General features: G+C 39.2%; 2 protein-coding genes across 2 annotated transcripts; one reads left to right on the forward strand and one right to left on the reverse strand.

Annotated features, from left to right (window-relative positions):
- Positions 1–988: 988 nt before the first annotated feature.
- dad1 (defender against cell death 1) lies at positions 989–4,383 on the reverse strand. The gene is made up of 3 exons (XM_003456175.5): positions 4,063–4,383; positions 1,642–1,781; positions 989–1,220 (listed from the first exon to the last, which is right to left on the reverse strand). Exons 1-2 carry the CDS (start codon positions 4,271–4,273, stop codon positions 1,651–1,653), a joined length of 342 nt encoding a protein of 113 aa, XP_003456223.1. The 5' UTR covers positions 4,274–4,383; the 3' UTR covers positions 989–1,220; positions 1,642–1,650.
- Positions 4,384–4,857: 474 nt separating this feature from the next.
- Positions 4,858–9,325, forward strand: abhd4 (abhydrolase domain containing 4, N-acyl phospholipase B). The gene is made up of 8 exons (XM_003456176.5): positions 4,858–5,064; positions 5,977–6,062; positions 6,175–6,279; positions 6,404–6,692; positions 7,967–8,148; positions 8,234–8,345; positions 8,428–8,614; positions 8,749–9,325. Exons 1-8 carry the CDS (start codon positions 5,015–5,017, stop codon positions 8,836–8,838), a joined length of 1,101 nt encoding a protein of 366 aa, XP_003456224.1. The 5' UTR covers positions 4,858–5,014; the 3' UTR covers positions 8,839–9,325.
- Positions 9,326–10,483: the final 1,158 nt, after the last annotated feature.

Here is a 10,483-nt window from a genome sequence, read left to right on the forward strand (position 1 = left end):
ATGGCATAGCCTCCATTGTGTTTTACAGATGGCTGTAGACACTCCCATACATCCATACTGACCACAGGACCTGTTTACAGCCCAGTTCTTGTGTAATTGGTACACCTCAGCCTTTCCTTTTAGAACATTTGTGATGAGGCTTCAGTAAACTGTAGGTGTGCTGAGGAGACATCTCTCATATCCTATGTCAGGTCTTTCCTGAATTTTTTCCTATTTCTTAAAGATATGGTTTTCAGATACAGTTCATTTGCTGTAGCTTTTTCTGTCTGCCTCTTCTTCTTTTGTCTTCCACCTGTCCAATTTCAATAAATATTTTAAGGACACACTGTGCACCATGCTGAGATATACCAAGCTGTTGGTTAATGCCGCTTTGATAATCACCTCGTTGGAGCAAAAATACAATTTTATGCCTGTCAAACTTTTCTTCTGCATTTTTTAGTAGATTCTGCTGAAGAAATTGGAACAAATGATGTGTTTTGCAACAGGCTGCTACTAACAAAATGCCTAAAGATACACTTTAAAATTGGTTCTCTGTTGTGTATTACATGCAGACAACGCTGCCTCATCCCTTGAGTTAGGTGCCTTTTTATGCTTGAATGATTCATAGGTCAGTGTTAAGTGGCTTAAAAAAGGAAAACCGACAAAGAAAAACTTTGAAAGGGCTTCACAAAGCCAGGAGAGCTACTGCTCAAGGCCACTTGTAAAAAAAAAGAAAAAGAAATGTAGAAAGTGTAACAAAACAAGCAACATAAAGCAATGAGGCATGACTCAAGACTTGTTTACCGAACTGCATCAACATAGCACTTTTTGCTACATATCATTCACAGACCTAGCTACTTGTTAAATCGGATTACATTAGTGTGTGTGTGTGTGTGTGTGTGTATATATATATATATATATATATATATATATATATATATATATATATATATATATATATATATATATATATATAAATAAATAAATATAAAACACACACACAGATGGATAGAGTCAACCACTGTTTAACAAGGCTACCATTTCAGTTCTTTTTATTTCTTTGTGTCAGTGCAAAAAACGGAATGCTGGACAAATGTTTACATAAAAAATGTTTCCATAAAAGTAGAAAGAAAAGAAAAAAAAAAATAGCACTGCATCGTATGTGACCAGATCCGACTTATTCGGTGAGGATGGGATAGTCCAGATCAGCGGGGAGTTTAATAACTTCTTCTCGTCGTGATCTGTAGAAAAAACACAAAAGACGCGGCGTTTGTGTGAGACAGCGAAGTTATGAAAGCAAAAAAAAAAAAAAAAAAGAAAAAAAACAAAAAAAGAAATGACACAGTGTGACCTTCCCAACCAGCAGCAAGTCTAAAAATTCAATATCACCATTTTCTAGTAAAGCAAAAGCAATATGTGTCATCATGTAGTCCTCAGAGAAGCATCTTATCACATGTACTATCTGCTGTGCTGTTCCACAGAGAATGAAGTGACGAACTGGCAATAATGTCTAATGTGACAGAGCACCTGAAGGACAATATATCTGTTTACTTTTCACTGACAAAAACTCCTCAATATCCACAGACACATACGGCACATTTAGTTTGGATATTTTGTACACTTTCTACAGTTTCTCATCGTGGAACACTTAGACCCACTTACATGTTTGCCTCAGCCAATGAAATTCATCACAACGAGATGGAGGACGGTGTGAGCAAACAGGAAGTCGGCGAAGGCTCTCTCTGGGGAGATGGACAGAAAATCTCCTTTGTTCTGTGGGTTGATCTGGATACGAAGACACACTGAAAAACAAACAAGGGATTAAGTATCAGTATGTACCTCTTTCACTTGTTAATGCACAACTGCAGTGGGGCTACAGCCGAGTTTATTTTTTCATGATAATTCAAATAGTTTTAATATTAGGGTTAGTGGTTTAGAAGTTAAACACCAAAAGTCAAACAGCCTAAGTTTTTCAAAATTGTCAGCTCGTTACCTGTTTTTGCATTTAGGTGGAAATAGGAAGCACAGATACTATGCAGTATAGCTGAAATAATAAACTAAATAGCTGATTGGTCAATGCAGACTGATTATTTCTCCATTTTTGTCATCCTAAAAACACCACACCTCCATCACATTTATAAACCAATTAAATTCTCATACTTGTTAATGTCCAACATGATGAGTTGTAAAGGCCAACCGATTTATTGATGGGCTTAAATTACTGACTTCTAGTAGCTATTTGAAGAGCCATTGGTATTGGAATTCATAACTGACAATATATGAAAATCTGATCAAAAGTACTGATAGGAGAAACACCCTTCAATCATGTTATGATTACTGATGTTACATAGTGTGTACACCAGAGGGCACTCTGCAACTTCCTGTTGGCATCATGTGTGTTTGTAATGCCACAAACAACAACAAGCTGACAGAAAAAGAAATTAGAGTTCACCAACAGCAACCTCTAGTGGTAAAAGTTCCACAAAATGCAGATGTTCTAATGGCTAGAGCCCGACCAAAAATATATTTTTTAAACCAATACCAATATTTGTTGATTTTAAAATCTGATATACAGATATGAGCCTATGTATTTATGTTTTTCCAGATGGACAAAACAAACAATTTCTACTAACATATGCTAGGTGTACATAAGTATTTACTTCTTTACACTCAGGTCATTCCAGCTTGAAGGTATACCTGTGGCGTTCCAAACACCTGTGCTGCCAACAGGGAAGCTGCAGAGTGCCCACTGGTGAACAAACTATGTAACATCAACACTCCTAACATGGTGAAGGGTGTTTCTTCAATCAGTAGTTTTAAAATTTGTATTTATCGTCCATTACAAATGCCAATGCCAACAGCTCTACAAATAAATCAATGAATTGATACTAATGGCCACTTAAGGCTGGCTCCAAAAGCAAGTCAGTGCCCATCTTAAAATCCCCAATTTTACTGTATTTTAAAAAAAACCTAAATGCTGGCTGTCAGCCAGGGATACCCCTCAGCCTCTTAATAGATGCACCAATGGAATGAATTTCAAAATCCTACATCAACTGGTTCTCAAGTTATTACATTCACAAGATTTTCAATTGATAAAATTGCTTCATTCTCAAGTTTTCACTTTCACATTCACAAACATGGGTGCCCACGTCAGCTTTTTAGGACAAAGCGGTAAAACGTTTACAGCCCCGAACAAAAAACTTTTTTAGCCTCTATGCATGGGTTCCCCTTCACAGCAGCTAAACAGTGGGGTTTTTTGTTATTGTTTCCATTGAGCATTTTAATAAAAAAGTATGACAACCAATTCAAAATCTCTGCACACCTGAAGGGGCGACAGCGTCAGAGGAAAAAACGTCCAAAAATACTACTAAACGTAACTCTACACACTGGCTCAATTACAGATGAACTTGTATTTTATTGTGTTAATGGAATTACCTGACAAACGAACCTATCCAAAATAGACTTGGTTTGTGCTTCAGTTTTTATTTCTGATATTTTTAATTCTGATATTTTATTATTTGAGTAACATGTGCTTATTCATGCTAACAGTTTGAACCAAGCTTGCTAGTGTTAGCTAATAATTTGGCACACTATGCCATCATCCAAATAAGGTGATTGTTGGCTTTAAAAAAAAAAAAAATTAAAAAAAAAAAAAAAAAACATGGCAGAGGACAAAACTAATATTTTGGCTTGGACATGCAGAGCCTACAAGTCAATGGTCCAAATCACTGTGTGACCATCTAACATTTACAGTCTTTGAGTCCATGGCCTTCCCATGCACCTGCGTTGGACAGTCCTGAAAAGTTCAGGGCTACGGGAATGTATGAAAACTGCTTAAAGCACATTTTTCTAGGTGCAAAATAAGCATTTGTGCAGCCTTGAAAATAATTAACCAATGTCACCCAGAGAGTTACTCGGGAAACACGTGTATTCATTTCATTTTAGTATAAACTGAAGTCATGCTACTAGTTTAGCATGAATAGCTAACTTGTGCCTGAGCACACGTACTGGATCACCCCTTTTTGTAAAAAAATAAAATAAAATAAAATCACCAGCGACACGTTTAATCGAATAAACATTTACCTGCGAGAATAAAAGAGCCCACGCAAGAGATGAAGCCCGAGAGAAAGCTATTGAATGGAAAGGTGCCGACGAGGAGACAGTAGAGGAACTGCAGGGCTCCAGTTAACAAGATGTACAGCAGATATGCGTCCACCACTTTGAGTTTGTTGGGCGTCGTGGTGCCGTACTCGTCCAGAAACCGAGAAATAACAGATATCACTGAGTTGGACATGTTTCTGGCCGTCTAATTAGCAGAAAATTACTCAGGTTTTTGTTGCACGAATCCTTTTCCTCGGTCGAATAAGTGACGTGTCCCGATAAACCGGAAACGGACGTGGTGTTGCACGTTATACGTTCCGACGAAATCGGAACGAAAAGCCAAGACACACAGAGTCGAGCACGGAGATGTAAAAATAAGACAGATGATTTTCTCTGCTGTTATCTTGAGTTGCAGCGATATTAAGTTGTTATTTCTCTCTTTTTTATGGCTTACTTTGTGACCTCAGGCTGTGTGGTGGTCAGCACAGTAGCTAATAGCAAAAAAGAAAAGAGAAAAAAGAAAAAAAATGAAAGGATATGGAGGCTGAAAGTAGAAATATTGAGAGTATCAGTACCAACCATGATATTGGTATTTGGTATCTGATACTAGCACAATAGGATCGGTACTTCATTTCTATTGTCAAAGTTTAGAATTATAGCCCACTGAATTATGTTACATAAATTATTATTATTATTATTGTTGTTGTGTTGCGCCCCCCCTTCCCCCCCCCGAACGTGTGAGGTTTTTTTCCGTACAGTTCGAGCATCATATCGAGAGACGATCTTTGTGTTTGATCAGCTGACGTAGGAATGTACTTGTTACAAAACATTAGAAATTAGCATACAGCACCTGAGTGTAACTTGAAGGCAGAGGAGACAGAGCGTGTTATCAAACGTGATCAGACTGAATGTAGTCACCGGAGTATGCCCACCAATGGATAACCCTGCGACCATAGCACCTGTGCAGAGCGATTGTGAAACAGAGTAAGTAAGTTAGCTTAATGCAGCCGAATACAACCATCCACAACACGCTGCTAGTCGCCTTTAATCAATCATATTACTTAAATCTCGGAAGACTGGCTGTATTCAGACGCGTTTTGGGCTCTAGGCGGGATGTACTGTAAGACTGTGCTGTGTCATTGTTTGTGAATCGGTCTCTAGCTTATTTTAATGTAAAATGTAGATGTTGCCATGGTCTTTGGCACGTTGTGTGTGAAATTACTCTTGGAAACATAAAGGCAAATACTAGTATGGCAGAAAGTTATTTAACAGTTAGCTTTAAGTAACAAAGACATACAAAGTTATAGTAAAATGATGGTAAGTGTAGTCTACTGGTGACTTGTGAAGGTAGGTCTAATAAGGTAGTAGGACTCTATCGGAGTGTCACCTGCACTCTTGACTAACAGGTGCGTTCTACTTGTTATTGCCTGACAAAAAAAAAGGAGGAACAGGGGTGAGTGTGACTTATCAAAATGACTCAGCAAAGCTAAACTGCCTTGTTGATTGGTGAATAGGTGAAAGGCTCCTGGGATGTACCTGATGTAATGATGACAGAAGCAGAAACGTGATCCTGTCCTTTTGGTACCTCAGTGTAGGAAAAAAAAAATCTATTATTCTAAAAATGAATGCTAATGAGAATGGAGGTAACCAGGATTTACCCCACCACCATCAGTCCTACATGTCTGACTTTGATTAACAGCATGATGAAACGTGACTCTCGGCTCTGGCTCTGTAGAACTCAAGTGCCAAGTGCATTATCTGTGCAACATGCAAATAATGATAACATTGATTTTACTTGCTTGATTTTCCATCAGAGGAATTTGTATTGTGTTTCTACTCCACTATCTAATATCCCTTCATTCTTCAAATGTCTTTCTCTCATTCTGTCCTCGTCAGGACAAGTTCAGCTTGGAGCTGGTGGCCTTCTTGGCGCCCTACCTCCATGTCCCTTTTGAAGACAACTGAATCTAAGATTCTTGCCTGTAAGGATATGTTGATATTAGCTGGGTGATTACATAACAGGAAATGATGTATAACTATGTTTGCTTAAGGCTTTAACCCTAATGATTAATTCTCCTTGTCTGGTAACGTCAGGTATTCAGAACGATCTATGGGCCAGATTTGTGACCCTACAAAACCAGTACCGGATATGGACTCTGACCATCACCAACAAGGCGGTTCGCAAACCTGTAGAACAAGGTAGAGACCTCAGCTCCCCTTTTCCTATTCTTTGTTTGATTATAAGCAGACATAGCTGTAAAGTATGAATTGTCATAACAATGGCGTAATACATCATTCTTTCCTGTTCCTGTATTGCCTGTAGCGCCTAAGACTCCACTGGTGATGGTTCACGGCTTTGGAGGAGGGGTGGGTCTGTGGATCAGGAACCTAGACGCCCTGAGCCGGTCACGGCCCGTCTACGCGTTTGACCTCCTTGGTTTTGGCAGGAGTTCCAGGCCTCCCTTCCCTTCAGATGCTACCAAGGCAGAGGAGCAGTTTGTGGACTCCATTGAACAGTGGAGGCAGTCTGTAGGCCTGGAGAACATGATTCTGCTGGGACACAGCCTGGGGGGTTACCTGGCGACCTCCTATGCCATTCAGTATCCATCTAGGTAAGAAAGCTGATGAAATACGCAGTCCATCACCTGCGGTCGGAATTACCTGTGGCTTACATTAGTCACTAGTATTTGAATTACATGCGTCACATGTTGAATATTAACCAGGCGTGGCCCTAGCAACATAATAAACCTGTTATGTTATTAAAGGCTGGCCGTAGGTTAATGGTACTGTATAGATATGAACATCATCTTATATTACTGTCCTTAAGAAAGCAACTGAGTGTATTTCCAAAGTATAATCTGACTGTCCACTTTATTAGGTACACCTCTTCACCTTCTTGTTAATAGAACTCTAATGAGCCAATCACATGGCAGCAGATCACTGCATTCAGGTATGGAGACGTGGTCAAGATAATGTGCGGAACCTCAAAATGGCAAAGAAAGATGATTGAAGTGACTTTGAACGTGTTATGGTTGGTCCTAATGGGCTGCAGTAAATTTTTTAGATAAAGCTACTTCTGGGATTTTTCAGCCATCTCTGGGGTTTACAGAGAATGGTCCAAAAAAGAGAGAATATCCAGCGAGCAGCACTTCTCTGGGAGAAAATGCCTCGTTGATGCCAGAGGTCAGAGGTGAACGGCCAGACTGCTTTGAGTTGTTGGAAGGTCACAGTAACTCAAATAAACAGTTGTTACAAAATATCCAGAAGAGCATCTTCACACAGGCTCACCAAAATTGGACAGGATAAAAGACGGAAAATTGTTTGTTGAGATTCGGGTGTTGGGGTCAGAATCTGACATAAACAACATGAAAGCATGGGGTCGTTCTCCTTTGTGTCAGAGGTTCAGGCTGATGGTGGTGTTCTAATGATGTTGGGGATATTTTCTGGGCAAGCTTTGGACATTTAGTGTCAATTAAGCAACCATCCAACACTCTGCGGACCATGTCCATCAATTTATAGTCACAGTGTGTCCTCTTTCTGATGAATGCCTCCACCTGGATAACCCACTATGTCTGACATCAATAAAAATGACATTTATTTTTTAGCAAATTAAACGTAAATCTGCACTGACTAATATTTGTTGTGCTAACAGCGGGTCAGATTACTGTCTGTAATGGGAAAATCATCACCAACCTCTTCAGTTTCCCTTTGTTTTTACAGCCTGTTATTGTGTTAAAGCTTGAAACTGTACTGTTTTGGTTCAGTCTCAGCCATCAGGTATTTCTACTGTAATGTTTCATTTTTACCAGCTCGTGACTTTTGGCGACTCATACAAATACATCGTGCTGTGTGTTATCGTGATTATATTCTGCTTTGTTTTTCACAGAGTATCACACCTTATCCTGGTAGATCCCTGGGGTTTTCCAGAGCGACCAAAGGTCCAGAACCAGCAGGGCCAGGGGACAGATGTGGTGAAGAGGCCGTCCCCTCCCCGCTGGGTGAAGGCTATCCTAGCAGTCGTTACCCTCTTCAACCCACTTGCTGTGATTAGAGCAGCAGGACCGTTGGGTAAGAAGTGCGAACATCCTTCTGCTGCTGCGCTGTGGCATGCGTAATGTTGCGACCTCCTTCTCACAACGTGCTCTGCATCCAGGTCCGGGCTTAGTGAACAGATTCCGTCCTGATTTCAAAAGGAAGTTTGAAGATCTGTTTGATGACGACACCATGACCCAGTACATCTACCACTGTAACGCACAAACACCAAGGTATGCCCCCCCCCCCAATATCAAAAATGCGATTCTGATTAGAGAGAAGTGACAACCTTCTCTTTCTCTTCCTCCATCCAAGTGGAGAGGTGGGTTTCAGGGCCATGACGGAGTCCTTGGGATGGGCTAAGAGGCCGATGCTGGATCGGGTTCATCAGCTGCCCGCCTCCATGCCTGTCACTCTGCTGTATGGAGCACAGTCCTGGGTGGACAGCTCATCCGGAGACAGAATGGCTCAGATTAGGAATCACTCCAACACCAGAGTGCTGGTAAGTAGAGACACACACATTTGCATACATCGAAACACAAAGACAAACATATGAGTCTAATGTCATGTTAATACAATTAAAATCAGCTTTGCTGTACATTCCTGCTGACTGCTCCTATCTGCTCCTCTGTGCAGCTGATAAATGAAGCCTCCCATCACGTGTACGCTGATCAACCAGGGGAGTTCAACAGAGTTGTTGAAAATATTTGTAAATCTGTGAACTGACATGTTTTTTGGACTGAATTTGTTAAGAAAAAGTATCATGGTGGTCTTACCACCGGCACTTTTGCATGTGAAGCATGCTGGGTGGGTTTGCATATCGAGATGCCATGATTTTGATTGTAGTTTCTTTATTGTAACAAGTTGTTGTTGTTGTTGTTGTTATTATTATTCCAGTAAAACTCTTATATTTGTTAGAAAGGGTTTTTAGTGTTATTTACATTTATTTTTGATATTTTCATGAAGAGCATTAACCGAACTGCCAGTGCCGAAATATACTGGGTTGTCATATTCCTTTAACATTCAGTGGAACACGCACACGGCTGTGGATGCACAGAGATTATTTATTTATTACCCATCAGCCACATGATTCCTGGTTCGCACTTCAATATGTGCCTGACAATTTTTCTTTAATCCCTGCTCTTAATGTCTTCCTCATGTATCAATCAGCTGTATTTTGTAAAATGAAACCAGTAAAAGCTTATTTAAACTACCCACGAGTGATGCACTTTATTACCCTACCAGCAGGGGGCAGTGACAGCTGGCATATTTTTTAGGTTTTATACTCTGTGGGTTTTGCCCATCAGTGGCACGACTGTATAGCGGTTAGCATTGTTCCCTCATGGCAGGGGTGTACCCACCACCTACCCAGTGAATGCTGGGATAGGCTACACCCTATCCACCCCTGTCTGCGACTCCAAATGGACAAATTGATGGATGGATGTGAATTATAAATATCAAATGAGAAAGTCACTTAAATATATATATATATATATATAAACCAATTGTTAGAACAGCCGTTTAAAACTGTAAAACTTACAAGTATATAGATTTAAATTAACCTGTAAAGTAAATGTAGCATAAAAATAAATGCAACTGCAGAAAAAAGTATATTTGGTAAAAGTTCCATAACACTTGTGATAAATCAGAAGTTGATTAAGTAAAAATACAGTTTTATATATTTTTCTGTACCGTGTTTGAAGGTGGTAATAAGTTAAGAAAAAATGTAACATCAAAAGTATAAAAAATTATAAATCTAAGCACAAAACTTGATTAACAGCTATAAAAGGTAACTTTTTTTAACGTTTACTTTTCTTACTTTACTTTTAAAAATCTTAAACTTTTAATTTTATGTGATAAGTAATAAAAATTGTGCCTGAATGCAGAACTATAAAACATAAAATTAAAAAGTTACATTGTATTAATGTGAATTAAATTTGTGATAAAGTAAACAGTAAAACTGTTATTCCATCTCTTTTTGGCATACTATAATTACAGGACATTATACGCTACATTTAACATTCAGATAAATTTTAAAACCCGAGTTTTTAAAATGTGTCAAATTCCACTTTAAACTGTCCGAGAAGCCCACCGTCACAATGCTTGATGAAGTGGAATTCAGGAAATACGTGAGTTCATAGCACCACAAGGATTATGATCTGACATCTTTCTCTGATGGCTTCAACGACAGCGATTACTTCCTTTATGATCTCGTAGATTTTCTAATGCCTTGAATGTGAAAGAGAGCTACAAATTAGAGCTGTTAAACGAGTCGAGTGGCATAAAGGGCGCAGTATTTCTGTAAAAAATGTAAAAAATATGAGCCACTGCCTTAGCACAGTCAGCTTTAAGTACCTGGGAATACATTACT

Source organism: Oreochromis niloticus, linkage group LG18 (assembly GCF_001858045.2).
Source record: "Oreochromis niloticus isolate F11D_XX linkage group LG18, O_niloticus_UMD_NMBU, whole genome shotgun sequence".
Classification (NCBI taxonomy): domain Eukaryota; kingdom Metazoa; phylum Chordata; class Actinopteri; order Cichliformes; family Cichlidae; genus Oreochromis; species Oreochromis niloticus.

Bases quoted from the DNA above. Each gene is read 5' to 3' on its own strand.
- abhd4 (XM_003456176.5), top strand. From the start codon at position 5,015: ATGGATAACCCTGCGACCATAGCACCTGTGCAGAGCGATTGTGAAACA. The intron at 5,065-5,976 runs GTAAGTAAGTTA...TGTCCTCGTCAG, and splicing joins CAGAGCGATTGTGAAACAGA to GACAAGTTCAGCTTGGAGCT. The intron at 8,615-8,748 runs GTAAGTAGAGAC...TCCTCTGTGCAG, and splicing joins ACTCCAACACCAGAGTGCTG to CTGATAAATGAAGCCTCCCA.
- dad1 (XM_003456175.5), bottom strand. From the start codon at position 4,273: ATGTCCAACTCAGTGATATCTGTTATTTCTCGGTTTCTGGACGAGTAC. The intron at 1,782-4,062 runs GTAAATGTTTAT...TTTGTTTTTCAG, and splicing joins GGGCTCTTTTATTCTCGCAG to TGTGTCTTCGTATCCAGATC.